This window comes from Sinohyriopsis cumingii, chromosome 12 (assembly GCF_028554795.1).
Source record: "Sinohyriopsis cumingii isolate HCF-2022 chromosome 12, ASM2855479v2, whole genome shotgun sequence".
NCBI classification, from domain to species: Eukaryota; Metazoa; Mollusca; class Bivalvia; order Unionida; family Unionidae; genus Sinohyriopsis; species Sinohyriopsis cumingii.
Window position 1 is genome coordinate 121,662,127 of NC_142972.1, and position 24,457 is coordinate 121,686,583.

The window sequence follows — 24,457 nt, forward strand, 5'->3', positions numbered from 1 at the left end:
CGTTACTTACGGAAGAAAAAAATCGTACCTTGTTAAATAACTTTTAAGAAAACGGTTTCCGATTTGAAGTAAGTTTTTAAAACTATTTTTTTTTTCAATGAGCAGACACAAAAACATTGTAAAAGCAGCCATGGTATTCCGTATGCTCGTGACTTAGGATGAAGAGAGTGATAATAGTATTTAGCTGTTGAATTTTCCGAACAGTCGACATTACGTTGAAAACAATTCCTTTTTCTAAGAAATATGCCAACTAGATCTGGCTAGATTCAACAGCCAGATCTCGAACCTGAGCGAAACTAGAATCTCTGAAAAAGGACAACTCATTGAAGTAAGACCGGTTATAACTCCTTACGGGAGTAGCCGAAGTAGCAACGTGAAGCTGGTGTTGGTGTGCTATGTAATCATTGGTAGCAAGCTAGCTCACAAATCTTCCAAAGACTTTGAATTATTGACATGCAAATGAGACATTCACTGTATGGAAAAAGACATGCAGTTATCATCAGCAACCATCATGACGAACCCAGATGAAATCAAAACCTAGAGTCTCTTATCTTCTCGTGTCAATAGCAAGCAAGCTCATCGTCCTTTGTGACTATGATAGACAGTGTCCTATTCAAAACGGGTCATGTGGGCAATCTTAGATAATTTTGACTCTTGGTATGATATTTTTTCCTTCAGATTATTACGTTTTTTCAACATCAAGCTCGCGTCAAGCACCTGTGACATGATGTTTGAAACTCGTCAACTCCAGGGAAAATGACAACAACAGGATTCCAAACTCTACACGACTTTCGCTGACCCGACAGTCTTTGTCACTGTCAGTCATGGAAGCCTCAGGAAGATTAAGGCAATCTTTGCAAGAAAAGAAGAAAATGCATACGTACATTTCGTGCCAGTACTGGGCCTCTAATATTGGACAGTACAGGAACCTACCAATAAAGGGAACGAAACGTTGAACTTGACGTCACACAACCCATTCTAACTTTCCTCCAACTGGATTTGACTCAGCAGGAATTCTGCTACTGGAAGTCAACAGTAGAGAACCGATTTACTCCCTCGAATGAGTGTTTTATTCAGGTCTGTCACTCTCACTATCTATACAAATGGGCACTCCACTATCATCGCATATACGACCAGCTTTTAGTTCGTTCAATAAACCTCCGCTACTCAAATTTCAAAGGGTATAAAATCAACCAATTCAGTAATATTATGATAGCAAGTTTTAATGCTCTCTCTGTCTCTCTCTCTCTCTCTCTCTCGTCTATTTACTAACCGATGAAATCTAAATTCAGTGCACTAAAACAGCTTGCAACTTATTACGTTATCGAGGCAAAAGCATTCTGATAATGTGCAACAGCTATAAATCATATTTATAAAAAGTCGCGTGCACTTTATTACAAAATATTTTAGTATGGCAGAAAGCGGTCAGTTATCTGACGCCTGAGACTTTACGAATGGTCGCAAAATAATATAAATTAGTTAGAAATTAACCAACTGCAAAATAATAATCACTATTATTAACTCGCAAGATGATAGTATGGCATTTTGTAGCCATATCTAGCATAATTGTAGCTACTGATTATAGGTGATTGTGAGGCCTAATAATATATATATATATATATATATATATATATATATATATATATATATATATATATATATATATATATATATATATATATATATATCACATCCTTGGGTCACTCCAAAGAGGAATTTACCTATTGCCAAATTACTATGCGATTGGTGCCGTTTACCTGTAAACCCGTGGTCAAAATAATGTTCGAATCTCCTTCGAGTATGAATGTATGAATTAAGAAATTCCCCAAATTGTATGATAGTAATATATATATATATATATATATATATATATATATATATATATATATATATATATATATATATATATATATATATATATATATATATATATATATATATATATATATATATATATATAAGGCATGTTCTGAAAGCTGGGATTCAGCAGTCATTTAGTGTAAAATAGTTTTGGTTCATAACTCTTAAATTGGAAACGTTAAAAAGTTGCCTTTTTTAAAATTGAACTGCAGATGACTGGAAAATTAAGTTCATGGCATAGTAATAAATATTGTAAAGGATGAGATTCATTCATAAAACTTATTGGAAAAATCACCTTCTAAAACAAGCATGCAAACTCTTCAAAAAATAAGAAATAAAGAAGAAAGAAATATGTAATATACATGCAATTACCCTAGTTTATAGTTTATATCTAATTTTCATAACAAGAAGTAAAGCATTCTTCCGTTATTGTAACATGCAGCTTCTCATTCCTAAAAATGTAGGACTGGTATTACACTAATTTATTTACACTTTTAATGTTGTTGTTGTTGTTGTTGTTGTATGGTTTAACGCCATTTTTCAGCACACGATAGGCTATACATGGCGGCCAGTATTAACGGTGGAGGAAGAACCTGGGAAAACCCCGGAAAGAACCACCGACCCACGAGAAGCTACTGGCAAGCTTTCTCACATACCCACATTGGCCTAATCCGAGACTCGAACCCATGCAGACAAAGGTGAGATGGCAGTGATCCGTAACGGAGAACGCTTCAGACCATTCGGGGCCCCTCCACTTTTAATATGCATATGCCAAATCTGAACTTTTACAATGGCTGATGTTCCGATTATTCTCAAATGTATCTCCTCTTGCATCATTTAATCAATACATGAAAGGAATAATAGACCCACTTGGCGCATGCGTAACGCTTTATCATCTAGTCGGTTACTCAACCATAGCTATTTCCCCTGCTTTAAGTCATTTAACGTGTGGGATTTAACGATGAAGGGTAAGTTCTTTCATATTTTTACCTGTCTTCTTATTACCTGATTTTATTTATCGGGCTACCAAAGAGGCGATGTGACAAAGCTTTTTGTGAATGTCTCTCTTCCGACATTTTTCCCGTTGTATGCACATTTGGATTCTCCTTGAGTGAAAGTTGGGATGGGTCATTTAATATAAGACGGGGCCATGTGCACAATAATGAACCCTCTCATACACAAATTAATACAAATTAATATGCACTGTGTAATTATGTAATATACAATATAAAGGTATCTCTGCTATAGGTAGCTCATATATATATATATATATATATATATATATATATATATATATATATATATATATATATATATATATATATATATTATGCCTACTATTATCAAGCATTATCCTATAGAATCCATGGTTAGCACTTTCCGTTCTGTCCGATGTATATTTATAATTCTCTCTAATTCGCTATAATTAATCATATATACATTGATTTCTTTCATAGGAATCTGGAATGTCTGTGTAGGTAATGATAATTAATTACTAGGTCGTCATGCGAGTGTGTCTGCTACACATGAGTGCGTATAATACCGATTGAATAGCATAATTGTTTTGGTGATGTGTGTTTAGTCATGATGGTATATGGACTGGTGTGTGCAGGCAAGGCGACGGCTGCTGTTTACCCGCTGGCCTGGGTTCGAATATCCGTAGAATACGAATTAAAAATGCTCTAAGCTGTATGATAGTATTATATGTATTGAATATTCATTCTGCCTTCTTTTATCAAGCATTCTCCTATAAAATCCAGGTTTAGCACTTTCCGTTCTATCCGCTAAGTAACATAGCGTAATCTAGTACTCGTGGACAGGGTACTAACATGAGCGTGTCTATGGAGCAAGCCGGGTGTGATTCACACCCGGCGCTCTTTTAGCCCAATAATAACAATTTGAACATATTCCTTGAATATAATCCAATAAATTGAGTAGTCCTCTTATTTAATACCGGAAATATGGAAAATCATTGTAGAAATAGTTGTAAAATCTCGTTTACCTTTTTTATCCGATATTTTCGTTTAAATCGTCCGCCATATTAGTTCAAATAATGATTACTTCCGTTCTCAGCCTCGTTTGTTTGTGTGCCATATAAGGACATTTAGGCCTTATTTGGAAACGTAAACAAATCGTAGTAAAAATTTGGCGCGGTTTGAGTCAGAAATTCTGCGCATTAAAAGTAAATACGGTTTATCGGCAACTTTGAAATTCCACCAAGAAGCGATTATTCTCCACTTGATTGATAATAACATAGCGTAGAATATTCAAATATGGTCTGGCAAGCCTTACGTAGAAAAGGGGTCACGGCGAGAGTCCCGCGTTAGCTGTCATGGCGAACACGGTGAGGTTAGTGTAACCATGCCAATTTATTTTGTCGTGTAAGGGCTTAATAAATTCAAAATAAGCCAAACTTCTTTCACAACATGATTATACTTATGTAGTAGATTTCTACACTGTTTGTTTTTCTGACTTTAGTGATGATTTTGTGTGTGTGTGTGTGCTCCATTCCATGATATGGGATCAGTTCGTAGACTCAACCACAACAAATCAAGTTGAGGCTACGACATCGTAGCTAAGCCTAATCCTACCAATGCTGGATTTTTCAAGTTAATACATTGCGAATATACTTTGTTGCAAATTTTATCAGTTATTTCATGCTTTTAGCACACATAGAAAATTGCTAAGAAACAAACCTTTAATGGAGAACAGCGGGTATTGATTATTTACCATTACCGTCAACATAATATTTTTATTTCAATTTCAGGAATGAAATTATAGAATTTAGCTTCCTTTTATCACTCCTTTGTTTTATTGTTTTATTACCCCTCCTTGGAAATATCTTTTCTATTTATAACTGAAATTTCTTTTGTTCTTTAGCAGTTTGCATTTTGATAACATTTTCCATTTTGACCTTGGATAAGTCGTGTTATTAATGTTATATTTTACATAGAGGATATTTTCTTTTTCCTACGGGGTCCACGAGTAGCCAAGCGGTCTAAAGCGATCACCGTTCCGGATCACTGCCATCTTACTTGTCTGCATGGGTTCGAGTCTTAGGCTCGGCTAACATGGGTACGTGAGAAAGCTTGTCAGTAGCTTCTCGTGGGTCGGTGGTTCTTCCTGGGGTTTTTCAGGGTCCTTCCTGCACCAGTTATACTGGCCACCATGTGTAGCCTATCTTGTGCTGAAAAATATGTTCATCCCCACCCCCTTTTTGTAAATTCACCTCACTTTCATAACTTTATTATATACATATACGTGACTTAAAATGCGGAAGGATTTGGTTGACCTAATCTGTCGCAGTAAATTATATTTTTGTCAGTTTGTTAACTATTTGACCGTATCTGAAAACAATGCAAATCCGATTCAATAATACGTCACAGCGGGTTTGTCATTGTTGTCAAGAAAGTAAGAGGGAGACGTGAACTGCGTCTGCTCAGATTTCTTTTTCTAGCTCACAAATTACTCGTTTTTGCTGCTGCGGCTACAACGTGTGTAGGAACACACAATAATATGTTGCATGGCATGATGGGAAATCTTATATTTTTACATGTGAAAATAAAAGGATATATTTTTCACATGTAAAACTATAGGACTGAGAAAATAATATGAAAATTATTTGGCCAGTAAATTTTTATGTTTCATATTTAAGTATATGATATCATGTTAGAGTTATGTCCTATTTTGTGCATACTCATGTGACATGCTTACGCGTGAGTGTGCTTATTTTGAGTGTACATTTATATATTAATGCTTACGCATGAGTGTGTTTATTTTGAGTGTACATTTATATATTAACTTCACTAAAAAGAATACAATTATCAGCAAATAAAAGTACTACTCAGGATTAATTATGTGCATAGGACAGGACTTTATTAGTCCTATTTTTGGTACGTAAGAAGATTTAAAATTAATTTCCAAAATGGAAGAGTATCTGGTTTTTATTTTTGTTTTGTTTTGTTTTGGGGTTTTGTGTGTACAAAGGTGTATTTTATGACCTACTCAAGTATAAAAAAATCATATATGTGAAGTTATACTTTAAACAAATACATCCATCTAGTCATCACCCATATAGTTATCATCCATCAAGTTATCATCTTTGGGGATCTTATGTACATGAATGGGAAATCTTTGATCAAAAGTCTATAAAAATTGAAACAATTTTTCTTCTTCAAATTTGTGATAATTGAGTCTGATATGTTTTTCTCTGTCTTCCTTTGTGGCAACATGGAAGGATGGGGTATTGTTTAACTTGCCTACTCAGTCCTAAACACCATATCGTTTTAATATAATGGGAAGGATTAGCGGTGTCAAATGAGTTTTCCAAGAAAGTGAAACATGACCGGGAGGTGGGGTCAGTCTTTTAGGACTGCTACAGATTCCACTGAAACCTTTGTGAATCGAACCCGAAATGGATAGCTCCACCATGCCAGTCAACCGTCTTATATCGTACATGTGATCAACAGAAGGGCTATCATCTGTTGCTGGTCATGAGTGACTGGACTGTGTTACAAAACGCAGATTAATACCAGTCATCATGAACTTGCAAGTTCTCACACCCTTCCAGTTGTACCACTGACCGACTTTAAAAACGAAATCATTAAGGATAAAAAATTCACAATCCGAGAAGCCTGGGTAGCATGTTTTATCAAAAAGATAAAAATTCTAATATTTTTTTCTGTTGGGAACTAATCTTATATTGTGTTGGATAAAAGTAATCAAATGAACTTATAGCTAGATCGATCACGACTTGAACTGTAAAATTGTACTAATTTAAATTATCACATTGTATGCAAATGTTTTAATTGCCATAATCTATATGAAAGTTTGACAGTAGCCAACATTTTCAGGTAGAAAAGGTACATATTCCTTGCCTAAATTTGGTGATGGGATTGAATCTCCAATCCTTAAAACACCCACCGATTCCACGGGACCCTTGCTCTCTGACGGTTTCCATCACAAGCAAGATGCAAAGACAGTTGAGCTGAAGAAGAACCTAGGACTACTGAGTGGAACGGCCTTGATTGTTGGCACCATGATAGGTGAGCACTCTTTTTTTTTGGACACGTATTCTCTAAACCATTTGGATAGAAAACTCCAAACGCATATTAGAAATTCACAATCATACTGTTACGAATTTATGGTCATAAACTAAGCAAAAGAAAAGAGTGAAAACCAACAAGTTTTGTAAAATTCAACAAGTAATTTATTTCCCTAGAATACAAATTGAAGCTTTTAAAAGAACTTACAGTATTGTGAATTCCCCATGATAAACATGATCTACCAGATGTTTCCCATGTTCTGTATTATACTTTTAGTAATGGACCTTATCTTGTTGCCAACTTAGAATATTCTAGAAACGAACTTTTGACCCTCATCATGGTTCTACGTTTGTGTCTTAGATTTTATTAATGTCGTTGTTAACTTGAGAAATTGCTCATAATTGCGTTTAACATATGAAACTTTTATGACTATTTAGGACTTAATTATCATTACTGTAATTTCTTTTTAAATTTTCACTTTTCTGTTACTTAGTTTAAGAACATAGGGTCATAATAATAGTCCCAAAATGTTCTTGTCTGAATTCACTATAATTCCAGATAAATGTGTCTGTCTAAGAATATTATTGATGAGCACTTCTATTTCCAGTTAATAATAATATGAATAAATAAATCCACCCAAATGAAAAGCTGAACACAACAATAAGACTGATCCTACATCAAGATGTTAAAGCAATAATAAGTAATTCCTCAAGAAACAACATCATATAAAAAGCTAAGGCACAAAATGAAACTAGGATAAGCGTCAAAAGTTCATTTCTATAATATTCTAAGTTGTCAAAAAACAAGGTCTGTTACTAAATTTGTAATAAAGAACATCAGAAACATCAGGTAGACCAGGTATTTCCATGGGGAAATACCAATGCCCTTGACTCGATTAAGATAAACATGTTTACTTCCATTGACAATGATTCTAATATTTAATCTACTCTCACTTGAAAATATTAGCTAAGTATTATGGTGTTTACAAAATCAATGGTCCTAGTCAGGTACACAGTCAACTTGATTTTTGACAAGGTCAGTTACACATTTTTGCAAACATATTTAACACATAATCGTTAAAAAAAAGCTAATATATAATACAGTCAGATTAAATTCAGATTTCCACGCCCTTAGCATGAATGATCTTCTTTGTTGGCGCGGGATTAAGTGGACAATACGATTCACTGGTAGGTTGACTGCATTATTCTTGTCTGGCTTCATGGCTATGCCATGAGCGCGTGATGGTTTTTATTTAAATGCTTTTATAAAGCAGTGCCCTATAATTTCAATACATTTAAGCTGTGATATTGACATTGATGATAGCAATTACTTTATTAGATAGCTAAATTAACTGATTTATAAAGCGAGACACCATTTTTGACCACCCCACTCTGTTAGATGCTTGTTATGTAATCCGGCTGACCGAGCAGTTGGTCATTATTTATCCTGGACTAAGCACGATTGCACACAGGATGCATTGAAGACAAACACTTATTGACCATACTGTTGATAGTTCAGGTTAACATTTATCAGCTTTATAAAGATCTGCCATCTTTAAAAAGTAAACAAAGAGCATAAAATAGTGATTGCTTATTCATATAAGTGCAATTAACATACAAAAGAGAAACTTGTAAGTTTGAAAAATGATTAAATAAAACTTATTTTGGCACTAAACTTTGTTGGACTTAAGAAATTGTTAATTATTATAAAATTGAAGGAGTCAAGCCATAATCGTGTTGTAATCGAATCGAAGGATGTATGAACACCCGTAATGTATTTCAGCTCAAAACAAAATTAGAAGAACCGAACAACCCAGTCGTTTCCAATTACAGATCGAAACATATTTCCCCCTATTTTAGCGTCCTTTTATAATTCCAGTTTATATGTACATCGAGTTTTCACATTTATGTAAGTTCCACTAAAATTAATATTATTATCACAGTATGTCCAGTTTTCGAGAAATCATTTTCCTCACAAAATGTGCGAAAATTCATGCTCGTTAAAATTTTGCGAATTAAATTCCTTAACTTCGTTTGTTTCCAAGTGTCTTCTCTCATTGCAGGCTCAGGAATCTTTATTTCCCCCAGGGGTGTTTTGAGCGGATCTGGGTCTGTTGGGATGAGCTTAGTCGTGTGGGCGGGATGCGGAGTCTTGTCTCTCCTCGGTAGGTGCTAGTGGCCATTCTGGCCCGGAGTTCACCAAAAAGAACTTCAGTCTGGAGTCTGGACTGAAACTTCAGTTTAGAATCGAGTAATATGATTATACGAAATATAAGTGAGATCGTAGTCTACAGTCTAGAATGAACATTATGACAAAATGTCGAAACTGGAATTAAAGTTTCAATGAAATCGGAACATGGTAATAGGAAATAAGTATAAATTGTAAATCATCTACAGTAAAAGCGCAACATACTAAGACACGCGATTAAACATTGACATTGTTGTGTCATTCACATCCTTACGTGGTTAGAGCGTCCGCCTTATATGCGGCAGCTCGGGGGTTCGATCCCCGGCTGAGTCATACCAAAGACTTACAAAAATGGTACTAACAGGTGCCTCGCTTGGCGCTCAGCATTAAGAGGTTAGTGTTAGGACTGATCGGCCTAATGTGACTGGGTGGGACATCATGCTACATGTCTGCGGCATGAATCCCCAGTGCTAGACATCACTATAAACTGCTACACTGCAGACATCGTAGCGATATGACTGACAAATTGTTAAAGCTACGTTAAAAATCCAAACCACACACACTCACATCCATACGATGACGTATGGTCATCACTGTATGACAGAGAGTATGTGTAATCTTCAGGGTACAGGAAATCGTATCACCAAAAACGAAAACGAAAACATCTACGGCATCGTGACGGAATTTTGTGTTGAGAAACAAGCTAAAGTCGCTAGATAGTTTGTAAATCAACTGAATAATGAGCAAGGCGATAAAACAACTAATTCATGATCTTGGTTGACTAAGTTAAGTAAGAAGTGTTTCTAGACACAGTTTTAAACGTGATCAATACCAGGTTTTTTATTTTATCAGTTTGAAAGAAACTGTAATAAGGAAATGTTATGAAGTTACTATGAAGACATATAATGAACTGTCACGGCGAATGAAAATTCTCTTGACTCCTCGCCCAGCTAAGAAATTGCTGTTGCTGATTGCCACTTAATAATATCTATGGCGTCAGAATCAGCGAGTAGATTATGCGATATAAACTTTTGGAGAAAACAATTTTGTTCATGGTTAGACAGGTTCTATTATAATTTTTAGGCGCTCTAACTTACACAGAACTAGGAACATCTATCCCAACATCAGGCGGTGAACATGCTTATTTACTGTACACATTCCGAAGATATGGGGACTTAATTGGACGGGTTCCAGCTTTTCTTTTTGACTGGATCAGTATTACAACCCTCCGTCCAGCCCAGTTGGCTGTGATTATTCTCGTTATGGGAAGCTACTCGACAAAACCGTTTTACGGAGATTGCGAACCACCAGTCTACGTAAGGAAACTTGTCACTGCATGTGCAATTTGTAAGTATTCTTCAATATATATTTTGAGCAATATAGTCTTTCAGCTTATTTATGTACTGAGTTAAACAAAATCTATAAAAATGTATTTAAAAAACCCACCAATAAACGAACAACGTCTAGACTATTTTACAACCTCCTGGCTCTAAATACTCATAGCTATCATACATTTTGATGTAAGCTGAATTAAGAGTTTGGTAGCGTTGTGGTGTCCTTTGTAGTTGCAGATAAATATGGGTTCTGGATGTAAGTTTTACTCATGGCCATGGATGGCCTTCCAGCATTTGATACATTTGTTATTTGAGTCTTGGTAAAATTAAATGTCTTACACTAATATTGAATTTCATAATAATAATAATAATAATAATAATAATAATAATAATAATGATGATGATGATGATAGAATAGTAATAATAATAATAATAATAAAATAATAATAATAATAATAATAATAATAATAATAATGATGATGATGATGATGATAAAATAATAATAATAATAATAATAATAAGCATCATTTCCAACTGTTTCAGTCCTGATATGTTTCATCAACTGTTATAGTGCAAGGGTTGCAGCCAAGCTTCAAAGTGTTCTGACGGCCTCTAAATTGATAGCTGCAGGGATCATTATTGTTGGTGGTATTTACATGCTTGCAAAAGGTAAAATAGAAACAGGTTTTCACCAAATATTAATCTGGGAACTGAGTATTGTAAAATGTCCTCTTGTAATATCTTTAATATATTTCTTTTTTAGTAAGAGATAGATAGAAAGGGCAGTTTATCAAATTGGGCTTTAATATTTTAATTTACTGCTTGAGGGAAATTACCATAAGCAACAAGGGCATGTAACAATGAAAACATAATAACTATATATATATATATATATATATATATATATATATATATATATATATATATATATATATATATATATATATATATATATATATATATATATATATATATATAATTGCCTCCTCAAGGTAACACAGAATATCTGGCGGAAGGTTTCGAAGATACCTCAGGGAACCCATCTGGAATTGCGCTTTCTTTTTACAACGGTCTCTGGGCTTATGACGGATGGTGAGTAACTGAAACACTCAATGACTGCAATATTCACTTTCTGATATACTATCCAGCACCCGCTTTTCGATTACAACCCAACACACACTTTCTGAATGCTATCCAGCACACACTTTTGGAGTACTATCCGATCCCTACATTATATTCAACACACCTTAAGTAGGTACTAACATAAAACCTACACATACTATCCAATGGAAAGGGCAAGAGCGTGTATTCACACGCTGTACTCAAACATACTTTCACACAGTGATATGGGTGCTTATAGACAAACTATACGCACAGAAACATACAATACTATCACTCAAAAGAGTGCACTGTTTAATTTTTAAATCACTGACATAGATAAATATGCAAATAAACAAAACATAGCAATACGCTTTAGTAGTATTTCTCATTTATATAGGCCTGGGTTGTCTTGAGAAGGGCCTTTTGGCGTTTGTTGACCAAAGAATTGAGTTAAATAATACAACACCGCTTGACAGTTCTTCTACAATCTTCTCCTCGCTGCCGGTCCATAAGATACGCTTCAGGAACCCCTGCCTCTCCAAATGGATTCTTCCATTTCCATATAGCTGTATATGTAATCATGGTAATAGCCCACGATGCTTTAGCATATACCAGGAAGTCTGGATTAAAAAGTATGGAGGAAATGATGGTCAATGGCTCTAATTTTTAACTATATCTAGGACCACATCGAAATAGATAGTATGTTCCACCAATCAAATTACGTGTAATATAATTCAGTCCGAGTGTGTTGCCTATCTTCCGATCAAAAGACAGCGGACTCGTGAGGTAACTTTCAACATGTATGCGCACCAGCGTCCCGACGATTTACCATTGCAAAAGAGTTCTAGTTCACAACTAATATTCCATGACCAACTTAGAGTATAAAAACCATCAATGTCAAAACAAATGACATAATTACTATTATTGTGGGTTTATAAAACCCTATTTTTGGTTTAGCAAAGCCTGCCGACCCACAGATGTTAAATATTAAGCATAAAGCCAACATGCCAACCCCCATGGACAATAAACATTAAAACAACAACGTGGGATTTTGTACTGATAGGAATCTGATTATAAAGGTGCATGAACAGATATCTTTTGTAAGTGTCCGTCTGTCGCACATGCTACAGTTTCCTTGTAATGAGAGAAAGAAAATTTCAGTACTGATGCATGAGATTCTTTAACTAAGACTGGAAAGAGACTCCACTAAGTTTCTCCTGTGTCATTATCTATCGTTCTGCTTAAATATTTTATTTAGATAGCAAATGTATAAACGGCAAATGGAATGGAAACAACGTGTCCAATTAACTGGTTCCTCGCAATCACAAAGTATTCAAGTAACAGCATATACTTTCCAATGATCAAATTACATATAAATATATATGAAAGAAATGCGTGAGAGAGAGAGAGAGAGAGAGAGAGAGAGAGAGAGAGAGAGATTGAGCTTGGTCAATTTGCATGATGAATATTTATGAAAGTATTTAAGTGGGATACCCTAGCCTCAATGGGAAAATACATTACTGACCACCCTGGGACACTCTACCAGCAAGGTTTTTCAGCACACCCTGGAACACGCTAACTTCAAGGTTATTCAGTACACACTGGGATACTCTAGCCTCAAGGGGAATTGAACATGGGGAATATTGGGCCTGTATAGCGTCAAAGGAAAGTGGGTTTGTTGTATAAGGACAGTAGGAATGGAACCAATGAGGTGACGTAACGGTATTGAAGATTGGTAACAATGTTGCAACAATGTAGGAACAGGTGATGTGACGTCAATCGGGACCAAAGAGCGGAAAAAACCTAGAACGCTTGGCGGGAAAAGGAATGGCGGGACAGAGACATTTATAACACATACAACATACAAACACAATCAACTATACAACAAACTAAAAAAATTGAGGCAAGAAAGCAGATCTTATCAAGGCATATGAGTGGCCCTGAAAAGGGCCTTTGGGTTCTTCTTCTTCTTTTTTCTCCAGTTCTTCCACCATTTCCTAACTTTCTCAATAATTCCTTTCTTCTTCTTCTTTTCTTTCTCTGGCATCCATTCAGGATGTTCCATAGATCTAAATTTCTCCTGTACCTTTATCCAGTTTTGATTTAGTCTCTCAAAGTTCTCTTTTTTCTTTCTGTTTTCCTTTCTCTCCTTTGCCCAGTTATCTTTCATCTTTTTTACCTCTTTTTCCAGCATTTTTCTCATCATTCCTTCTCCTTTCATTAGTTTATCGAGCCCCCACTTCATAAATGACCATTCTGTTAAATTCAATATGCCTTCTAAAAAGCACCGAACTTTGATGACATTATCAAGGGCCTCCTTCAAGGTTCCCGCTCTCACATACGGAGGGTGAATGAAGCCTCTTAACTTTTCAACTTCCTCCTCTATCATGCCTTGTACCAGATCTCTGGCTAATTTCAGGCTGGTCACTTGACTTGTCACAAAGTCTTTGCTAACTGGATACCTCCATTCATGTTCCAGCCTTTTCACCACCAAGGCTCCATCCACAATCCAGTACCAACTGTATTTTAAGTTGTTTAACAAAGCGTATCTTATTCAAGGTTGAATGGCGCGAACGACGAACTTGAAGGAAAACATCGATTACACTCACTTCACGTATTATCTACTATCCATACACACGATAAGGAGAAACTATCCACACACGGGAAGGAGGGAAAAAAAACCAAAATATACGATCCACACACGGAAATGAGAAAGAAAACAAAAGCAAAATATACTATCCACACATAAGGGAAGGGGACAAACACAATATATACTATCCACACAAACGTACGCGAGTTTATACACACACACACACATACACACACACACAGACACACACACACACACACACGTATATTAGGAAAGGAGTGAGTGTTTATAATCACACTACTCCACAATCATACCAATTAGCAACTTGAATAGTCTCTTTTCTAGAGATTTTTTAGAACTCCAAATACACCTTTCTTAATGTTGACACCTCCCAGGCCGGGCACAACAAACACAACGCCGACTCCAATCGTTGTCTCAATTGATTGTTGTGGTTGGGAGCGCAGACGGGGCTTGAGTTCCATTTTCCTATGCCACATTCGTGGATGCTGTGGCCTTCTTATTTCATTTTCCCGGATAACCGGGTGGGATTTCCGGATTCACAACAGAACACTTTTGACGATGATATAAATACAATGTTTAATAATGAATGACTTGAATGGGCAATTAATTATGAACAATGTGTGCGTATATATAATGCAAATATTGAATTAATTAACATAAGAACGCACAGACTTAAATAAAGAAAAATACAAATAAATTGCTTTACAAAATACAGAGACAAGGGGTGAATGGTTTGCAGTGATTTCACAATGAAGAGATGGATATGGTTTACTCAACTAGTAAACAATGTAGAGTTTTACTCACGTAGTAAAATGAATTCTCTTAGATAGTGAAAATATCCAAACAAAAAGGGACAGATATACAAATCATCTTTACAGTCCCGAAAGATACAATGGGTTTGACGAACCCCAAAATTAGCCCACGTCATCAGCATACTTTATTTCAGCCCCATGGCTGCTACAGTTCAGCTTCACAGCTGATACGGTTAATTCCTGTGGTTGGCTTTACAGTTTGCACCACGTCGACCCCGATCACTCCGATAACTTTGAACGCTCATGTCACTCTGGTCACTCTAGCTACTCTTGCCACTCTGGACACTCCAGCCACTCTAGCCACTCCAGACACTCTAGACACTCTGGACACTCCAGCCAATCTGGACACTCTAGACACTCTAAACACTCCAGACACTAAAGACCCTCTGGACAGCTCTACAGCTGAAGATATGCAAGTCCTTATAGTAGACCGCTGACTGACAAGACTATCCGTAATGTAAAGAGTTTTTCCTACGGTGAGGTATTTATACACAGATATAGTCTGTGCACTGAAGGCATTCGGTTCTTCCCATCGAAAGCACTTCGCACGTGCGGCATAGAATGAACCGAACTCACTATTTCGAAATACAACACAATATACATAAATCACCCTCGGGTATCGTTGTACACAAAAAACGAAACCCGAGTGCATGTATTTAATAAATAAAATAATTTATACAATTCCGTGACACAAACATTTTTCAAAATACAAACTATTTTTGACAAGGTTGACAACGTTTTGAAGTGAAGCTAGACTTCCACTGATGGAAGTCATTGGGCCATTGATTTACATTACGTTTCATAGCTAAAGACAAAAGACAACCATAATGGTCGCAAAACCATCGATCTACTTTGTCATTGCTTCTAGAAGAGTGACGATCAAAATAAGTTACTAAATGTTCTAATTATTATCCAAGACTGCGTTGATGAAGAAAATAAACACAATATTGTCCACACACCATGGAATCTGTGAATTGTAATTTCACATCATTGAATCGTGTCGTCTGGGCATTTCTTCTCATAAAGTCGATGATGTCGTCTTCCAAAGGTGGCAATCCATACGAATCAAAATATTCCACACAATCTTCTTTAGGAAAGTAGACGGCTACCCAGTGGGTTCCTGGGAGATGACAGTCGTCCGTATTGATGTTGATGACATAAGCTTGATGATTTTGACGTTTCCTGTCTTTATCACACACGACAGGATGTCAAGAAGCAGTGTACGAACTGTGGTTCAAAAGGGAATAAAGTTCCCCGGTATCCATTTTCTGTGTTGTTTTGTTTTTGTAGGTTTTTTTTTTGCATCTTTGTTTCACAGGTAAAGATAAGTTACCAATTCAATCCGTACAATTTGCTTGAAAATCTCTGACAAGTAACCGTTTCTTCGCTTCGTCTCCGCATTCTGAGCCAAGAGAGCTTCTTTGTTATGGATCTCTAGAGTCATCAATGGAGGGATGGAGGGGAGGAATGATCACACAAGTCTTTATACGACTGATGCAACACTGCTTCTTCCGAGATGAGACTCCAAGCTGAATATGACTGGGATGATCGTTTTGACATCCATATCAATCTTTCTTGATCAATTCCTTAATTTGTTCTGCCAGGTGTTTAGCAAAACAAAAAACTAAATGTTGTTCTTGTTCTGGCTATATGGACTTCATCACTATGTTCTCTTTGTCTTTGTCTTGGGGTTCTACTTACACGGTATCCTCCCATTCCATTTCCATAGATTCTCCACTATTCAAAGAGGGATTGCCGTCTTCCGTTGCTACTAATAGTCAAGAAAGACTTTTCTCAAACTGTTGATTCATATGGTATTATCAAATTCGGCAGAAAAGATGACGTTCACTGTCTCATCCAGCTTTTCAGTGAACTGAAGTTCCACACGAATCTGGCCGGATTTTATAGGGTGAAAATGTCCGTCGTCACTGCCTTGGTCTAGAGTGAAATGAAAAGTCCACAAAAATAGACTCCTGCATAATCCTCGTACGTAATGTTGTGACTGGTGTTGGTCCCTAATTGTCCGGTAGCTTCGTACATGGACAAGTACGTTCTCAAGTAATTCTTCTGGGCAAAGTTAGGTTCGAAGGTTTCGGTACACAAGGTCAGGACATCGCGACTGACTTCAATTTTGGATACGTTGAAGTGCTGAAAGTTGAAAGGATTTTGGACACGCTGAAGTGCTCAAAGTTGAAAGGATTTTCATTGGAGGCTTCGTTGAAAGTTGAATTCTCGACCATACCAAGGATTAAACACTTGGGTAACTGCCCTTGGAACAGATGATCTTCGATCATGGATCGCTGTTCAGCGAGAATGATGAAAGGTTTCACACTCACGTGTCGTATCAGATACTTGTCGGTCGTTCTGCTCAAAGTGTGACTGGTGTCGTTTCCCAATTTACGTAACACTTCCACGCATCGTACATAGAGTCTGGCTTCCTCGATGAAGGTTTTGCAATTGGAATCAGCAGCATTAGTCAACAAGTGGAAAGTGGAACTGCTGAGATTGAGTCTCAGGCGGACATCCACACCATTAAGCAAATACTTCTCTTTCAACCACATGTCCAAATGCAAACGACCTGTCACCGCTCCGGTGGCCTAGTAGTTAGAGCGTCCACCTCGTAAGCGGTAGGTCGTGGGTTCGAACCCCGGCCGAGTCATACCAAAGACTTACAAAACTTACTAACAGCTGCCTCGCTTGGCGCTCAGCATTAAGAGGTTAGTGTTAGGACTGGTCGGCCTGGTGTCAGGATAATGTGAGTGGGTGGGACATCATGCTACATGTCTGCGGCATGATGTCCCAGTGCTAGACATCACTATAAACTGCCACACTGCAGACATCGTAGCGATATGACTGAAAAATTGTTAAAGCTACCTAAAAATCCAAATCACACACACACACACATACACACACACACGCGCGCGCAATTTTTTCTTTACGGTTTTAAACTCCACATTTTTTCATCTGGGACAGTGAACCTGCCTGACGTATCAGGTTTCCATACCACGCAAGCATCCAGATGAGTATTCTTGGCTCCTTTTCCGTACGTCAAGAGATTTTCCAGATAGGCTTGGTAAGGGTAAGTATCCATGCTGCTGCTGACAAGTTTGTTATTCAAGGACAAATCCACTGAGCTGAACAAGGAATGCATGAAATTGTTGACGGAAACTAGTACCTCATCACCATCGAGGTCCTTATTGTCGGAGTCTATAACTTTCACTTTCAAGTACAAGTAACTGCTATTCACATCGATGTAATCTTCGGGAAGTCCTTTGATTTCAAATTATCTGAGGGTTGAGTCCTTGACAGAGGAAATAAGACGAAATTCTACCCACTGTGATTCTTGCATCGTCATCATAGTGGGTGGCATGATAAACAGATCCAGTTCCGACTTGGAACAGGCGCAAGACTCCCGGTGCATCATTTTTTGTCTCTATGATTTAATAATCAGAAATGTGTAAGTCTCGGAAGGTTCTCCTTTTCTTAGTCTTTCTAGATTTATGAGTGTGAAGTCCTCTGGAAGGGTGTCTTCTTCGTCGTCTCTTTCTGCCATGTCCTTACTGTGACGGAAATGAAACAGGAATGCCTGCCTCGGTAGCGTCCAGGGCATTTATAGGAGTTTCTCGTCGAGTCAAAATGTCTTTGCACGTTTCCAGCAAGACATTTTTGCCTACTCTCAAGAAAGATTCTTTGGGGTTTTGTTTGTCGATGATGACATCTTGGAGAAATTCTTTGAAGTGCGTCAATGCTGCATCTTTCAAAGCGTGAAGTGCGTCAATGAGGCATCTTTCAAAGCGTGCAACCCTCGTGTCACCATCAGTTTCAAAACCGGAGCCACCGAACGAAAGGCCGATTTCAGCATATCTCAGAAACCATGTCCTCGCTGTTGAACGACGCCTCGGTACACTGGATACATGACTTACAACTCGTTAGAGAATCATTTTCAAAAATGGAGTTTCACCGTGATTTTCCCTTTGGAGAATGGAATATTTTGTTCCAGATCTCTTTTTATAGCAATGTTGACAGCGTCAAAATACGACTTACTGACAGGCACATAATGAGGATGTACGAATTCACGGTGAACGTGATAGGTGTTTCCACCTTCCTCGTCACCGTTCTTGGCAGAATCCACATTGAAAGGAATGACACTCAGTAACGGTACGGAGGTGTGTCCCACCACGTTGTACTCCACCACATCGGAATACAAAAAGATCAAATTGAGTCCTTGGTTATGTTCTACCAGGGATCAAAAAGCCTCGTAAAAGTCCATATTGCTATTGATCTTTGGGCTCAAATTCTCTGTTACCATATGTGGCTGCCCACCCAAAATTTTAAACAAACTACCATCAAAGGTAATCGCCACCGTTTCGGTATCCTTAAATTTCATCATTAGGCGACGAGCCACTTTATGTTACTAAATCTTAATAGTTCTTTTGTTATTTAACAGGGCTTTGCCAAACGCTTCCTCCAACCTGTCAACACTTGTGCCCACCAAGTGCTGACCGCTAAAATAATAGCCTGGCGGAATTTTCACAGTGTAGATGCTGAATGATGGATTATTTGCTGGAATATGATACCCGAAACCTTGATTGTATTCATCTCTTGTTGCAATAGTTGGTTCCTGTTTTCGATCCGGAAAGTGTTTTGAATTTCAGTGATGTTTTGGATTTGTGTAGGGTAAATCATTTCCACCAAAGCAACTTCCCAATGGCCTTCGTGATCCAGTTGGATGGCCTGAGGGAATTGGACCGTGAAACAACACAAAGTATTGTTGGGAAACACCTCCATGGAACTGTCACTATGTTGCGTTAAGTAAAATTGGTTGTTGTTATTCATAATTCCAGAGTTATGCTGCTGTCCGTGGTGTCACTGGAAGTCGGAGTAGTGTCTCCACTCACAATGTTGTTGTTGGGCACAAGGCTTCCGTTGTTTCCCTTCGAGGAGTATTTCAGGGAAGGGTTGGGAAGAAGGTAAGCGATGCAACTACTCAGTAAAACGGTTCACAATTGTTTGTCTCCTTGTTGCAAACTCATCCTGGCAATGGCTGCACCGATGACACAATACACCACAAAGATTTGGCAGAAAAATACGATTTGTGTTTTAGGCACACATTCTGTACACTACATCCACAAGGGTTGCTTTTGTAGATCTAGCAGAGAAGAACTCGGCGAAGGAGTGGTCACTGCAGTGGTAGCGGTAGCTGAGGCTGTGTGGAAGGGTATGATGGTCTCTTCTTTTTATACTCGATGACTTGCGAAGCGTCGATCCAAGAATCGAAACTGGGAGGATATCCTTTCCAACGCACTTTTACTTCTTTGACACGTCGTTTTCCAACTTTACGGGTTCTTCGTTCGAGAATGCTTTCGATGTCGTACACTTCGTCTTCTGTTTTAGTCACGCGTTGTAACTCGGGCAAGTAAAACGTTCCTTTTAACATTTCCCCGTTTAGGTCTTCCAATTAATAGACGGTAGGATGACGGCCACGCACTAGTCCAGTGACACGAAACTATTCGGTGGTCCAGTTGGGTAAGTAACCTTTGTCGAAAATGCGTTTGGTTTTGCCAATTCGCACCCAATTTCCTACTGCCAACACTCCACCTTTCTTGGGGGCAGGCGCTCAAAAACGGTCACTTCGTTGTCGGAATTCGCTTTTTTAGGGGGGAGGGGTCGGCTCGTTCGATGCCTCGATGGTAAGATTGGTTGTACGCTTGAACCATGTGTGGTAAGACGTTGATGTACTTGAGAATGTGCTGATGCGTAAAATATTTCCACATGCGTTCTTTCAAGGTGCATTGAAAACGTTCCGCGATGCTGGCTTTGGTTTCGGGATTCTCGGTGGTGAAAAAGTCAATGTCAAGTTTCTTTAATTCTTTTTGGAAAGCTTGGTTCAGAAATTCGGTGCCTTTGTCCATTTGCCATCGAAGAGGGTGACGACCGCTTTGTTTCAACGTCAGTTTGAGGGGTGGCGCTAGCTTACTGCTCGATTTGGAAGTCAATAGCACGACCCAGGCAAATTTGGAAAACACGTCGATAACACAAAACAAATATTTGTAGCCAAGATTGTAGGTGGCCAAATAAGAGACATCAGCTAAATCGGCTTGCCATTGATAATCGATGTCCTTCACTCGGGTGCAACTTCTGGAACATTTTCTTCGAATGAGTTTGTGTAAGGTGTACGTGGCTTGTTCTTGTAACCATCGTTTCACTTAAGGTAAACGGAGACTTTTCAGACGAGTTTTGGCAGCACGATACAATTTCTGAACTCCTCCGTAACCTGCAGGATGGGATGGATCGTAGTAAATGCTGGGTAACATCAAGGACTTACGATCTTTCAGAGTGGGCTGAGCTGTTTCGTCTAAAGCTTTCTGATGAAAGAGTTATAGTCGTTGCAGGAGTTTACCGTACTTTTGCGATTTTTCTGTTTTAGACAAATCGTATCGATCCATCAACGACTGCAATTCCTGTTGTAACTGGGACATCTCGGTCAAATAAGGATTGGGAGGCATATGCGGGGTCCGTTGTTCTTGCCAACGATGGTATTACATCCATCGTTTGTAAGGCACTAAAGCCAGTTTTCGTCCTTCTCAGACGTGATGTTTATGTTCGATCAAACGTTTGACAAATTTGGTTTTGCTTGAACCGCTAGGTCCGGCAATTAACATGTTAAAGGGATGGCGAAGATACAAAGCCTCCCATATGGCACGATCTAAGTGTTCGTCGATGACTTTGAAAGTAAAGGAAGAGGGAGCAGAGACTGTTGAGGTAGCCATAGTGCAGGGAATGTCACTTTTGACACAAAAACAGACAAGACAAGCGTTTTTATACTTTTTTCAGGACTCGTTTATTGCAATTTAAAATGGAACAACACGAAAGTCAAAAATACATAAAAGCCAAATGGTTAAGTTCAGCGATAAAATACACACCAAAACAATCAAAGTGGAATATAAACAAGTCACTGTACAACATGTTTTTGGTAACCAAGGTGTCCTAAAGACAGTGTGTAATGTTTTTACAGTCTCTATATTGGGTACAATCACACAGGGGTCCTCCCGGAATGGTCTTTCTGAAGGGAGTGGTTGTCCTCGGTGACGGGTTTTTCTCCAAGCACTGTCACTAGCACAGGTTTAAAAGTTACTTTTTCCCTGGACGTTTGAATTGATGGTCACAATTATTGGGTATAATTGGCCACTTGTGTGGTTCAAGCCTCTAATCCCCAAATACATCTGTCCAACGAGGGTGTAAGTCACAAGCTACACACACATCGTCATACACATCTTCAGTACCTAAAAGTTGACTAATCTTTTTTTCCCGTAGAGGTCGAGAAGTATCCAGATGAAAACACAAGGTTTTTAACAAAATGAGTCTCTCGTGCTCATTTAAAGGGACCACTTTCATGCTTTATTTGGTGGCAAGTACTTTTCGTAAAGAGTCCACAAGGAATCGGCTGGTAAACATAATCCCAGAAAGCATGTCACCAAGACACACCACACGTCGACCCCAATTCAATGGACACAGTTCTCGTGATTAAGTGTTGGTAATCCTCCGCTGTATGAACAGTGTGATTGATTTCCTTCCACTGAATCTGTTGTATCACTTCTGATAAAGGCCTTGGCATGTTAGCCCGTTTTTATACCTCTTTTTTGTCGGAGGAAATAAGTTTACTTTCTGCACAGAGATAATTTTACTCCAGTGGCGAATCTAAATGGTTTAGTCACTAAGTTGCACATCACAAGACACCGTTCAAAAGTTTCCTCTTGTACTAAGTTTACGTTGTGTAAAATATTTTGGTAACCCTCTTACTCTTCCTCTGGAATTCGTTGCAGTAAGTCTACCTTATATTAAATAGAATGAGTCACCAAAAACCAATCCTTCTCGCCCACGTCCAGTTTAACAATGTCTGACCACTGGAACACTTTCGTCTGAATCAGTCCTCTTATAGCATTCAGGTACCAGTGGTTTAAACATCGGTGACGTAACGGATGCAGTTTTTCTTTGCGTTTCACTTGTATTTTGACCAGTTCTCGGTAAATCGTTCTGTCAACTCCACAGGCAAACCTCGAATGTTCTCTTGTAAAGTATCCATGATCATGTCAGTCATTATTATCATATTTAAAATCTTCTCCTAGAGCGAAAGTAATGGACATAGTAATTTCTGACCACTGCCATTCATGGTAACGGTCAAGAATGTCCGTAGGGTGGTTGCTGCATGGTGTCACGTGAGAATGACATACACCATGAAAACCAGTAAAGAGTCCACGATAACGAGCTGCATCGCCTTCGCATCCATCAGGTTTGACACGCACTGCATCACCTTCCATGGTAGGTATGGTGGTAGTTGTAGTAGTAGTCATAGCAAAGTTCTTATGATGCTTTACTGCATTGCTGAGGTCACAGCCTACGGCATCGCGCTCATCGCAAGGCACAACATCACATTCCACTTGAGAATCACCGAACTTGAATGATGTCTGTTTGAAAGGATTCATCTTTCTGGCTTGGTCTTGATAGTGACAATGAACTATCGGTCTTGGACGTTGTCCCTTTTTATATGGTGACCATATTATCTCTTCTGGTACACGATTTGATACACTTTTTCCAAAGGCTAACTGACGATTGGGTGAGTAGGTAAACGTACAATCATGTGCGGTTCGTAGGTGGTCACTTTAAAGTTTCCATCCTGTCCAGACTGAAACACTTCTTTCAATACGCCAATGTTCACCACTCGACTGGTGCGTTAACTGAGAGTCAATCCTTTCCGATTACACTCGGTGTGCACTTCTATTTGTGGGTCCCGGTATGTATTCGTAGCCGTAATTTTTAGGTCTGCCACTTGCAAAACTTATAATCTTGTCGTCCGGGTGCTCGTCCATCCAGGCTCTTAAACGATCTCCTTCGATGTCACGGGAACGGTGACTCAGGCGATCGATGTAGATGAAACTGTCCGTGTCAAAGTTGTTGTTGTTGTTGTGGGGTTTAACGCCGTTTTTCAGCACACGATAGGCTATGCATGGCGGCCAGTATTAATGGTGGAGGAAGAACTCGGGAAAACCCCTAGAAGAACCACCAACCCACGAGAAGCTACTGGCAAGCTTTTTCACATACCTATATTAGCCGAATCCTAGACTCGAACCCTCGCAGACAGAGCCGTGTCAAAGTACAGGACGCAATCTCCTAACAGTTCTAAAACTACATACAATTTTAAGCGAGCATGGGGTGTCACGTAAGCCGCAGTGATGATATTTCCAAATTCGTCGGCTTGTACAAACTCCAATTCTTCTTCGTAATTGACTATGATCAAATCCTCACGAAGGACGCCCATGTGTTGTATGTGTTTGGTTTTGTTGTGAATTATCTGTAAGTAGCGGGAAGGTTCGGACAAATCTTCCGTCTTGGGTAAACACGGCCGTTGTGCCATTTTACCCACAAGCAATTTAACATCATTTTAGTAAACGATCGCCTTCCTTCGTTTTTCTCCACGTACTCTAAAGCGATGCCATCCTGCCCCCAGTA

General features: G+C 38.4%; 1 protein-coding gene across 1 annotated transcript in view; it reads left to right on the forward strand.

The window, feature by feature from the left end:
- The first annotated feature begins 2,821 nt into the window (after nt 1-2,821).
- The window catches only part of LOC149787362 (b(0,+)-type amino acid transporter 1-like), a 51,312-nt gene continuing 29,676 nt past the window's right edge, over nt 2,822-24,457 (forward strand). Inside the window, exons 1-6 of the mRNA XM_089976093.1 lie at nt 2,822-2,828; nt 6,714-6,905; nt 8,968-9,069; nt 10,176-10,439; nt 10,970-11,095; nt 11,419-11,518. Of these exons, the coding sequence (XP_089832219.1) occupies nt 2,822-2,828; nt 6,714-6,905; nt 8,968-9,069; nt 10,176-10,439; nt 10,970-11,095; nt 11,419-11,518 (791 nt within the window). The remainder of the gene's footprint in view (nt 2,829-6,713; nt 6,906-8,967; nt 9,070-10,175; nt 10,440-10,969; nt 11,096-11,418; nt 11,519-24,457) is intronic.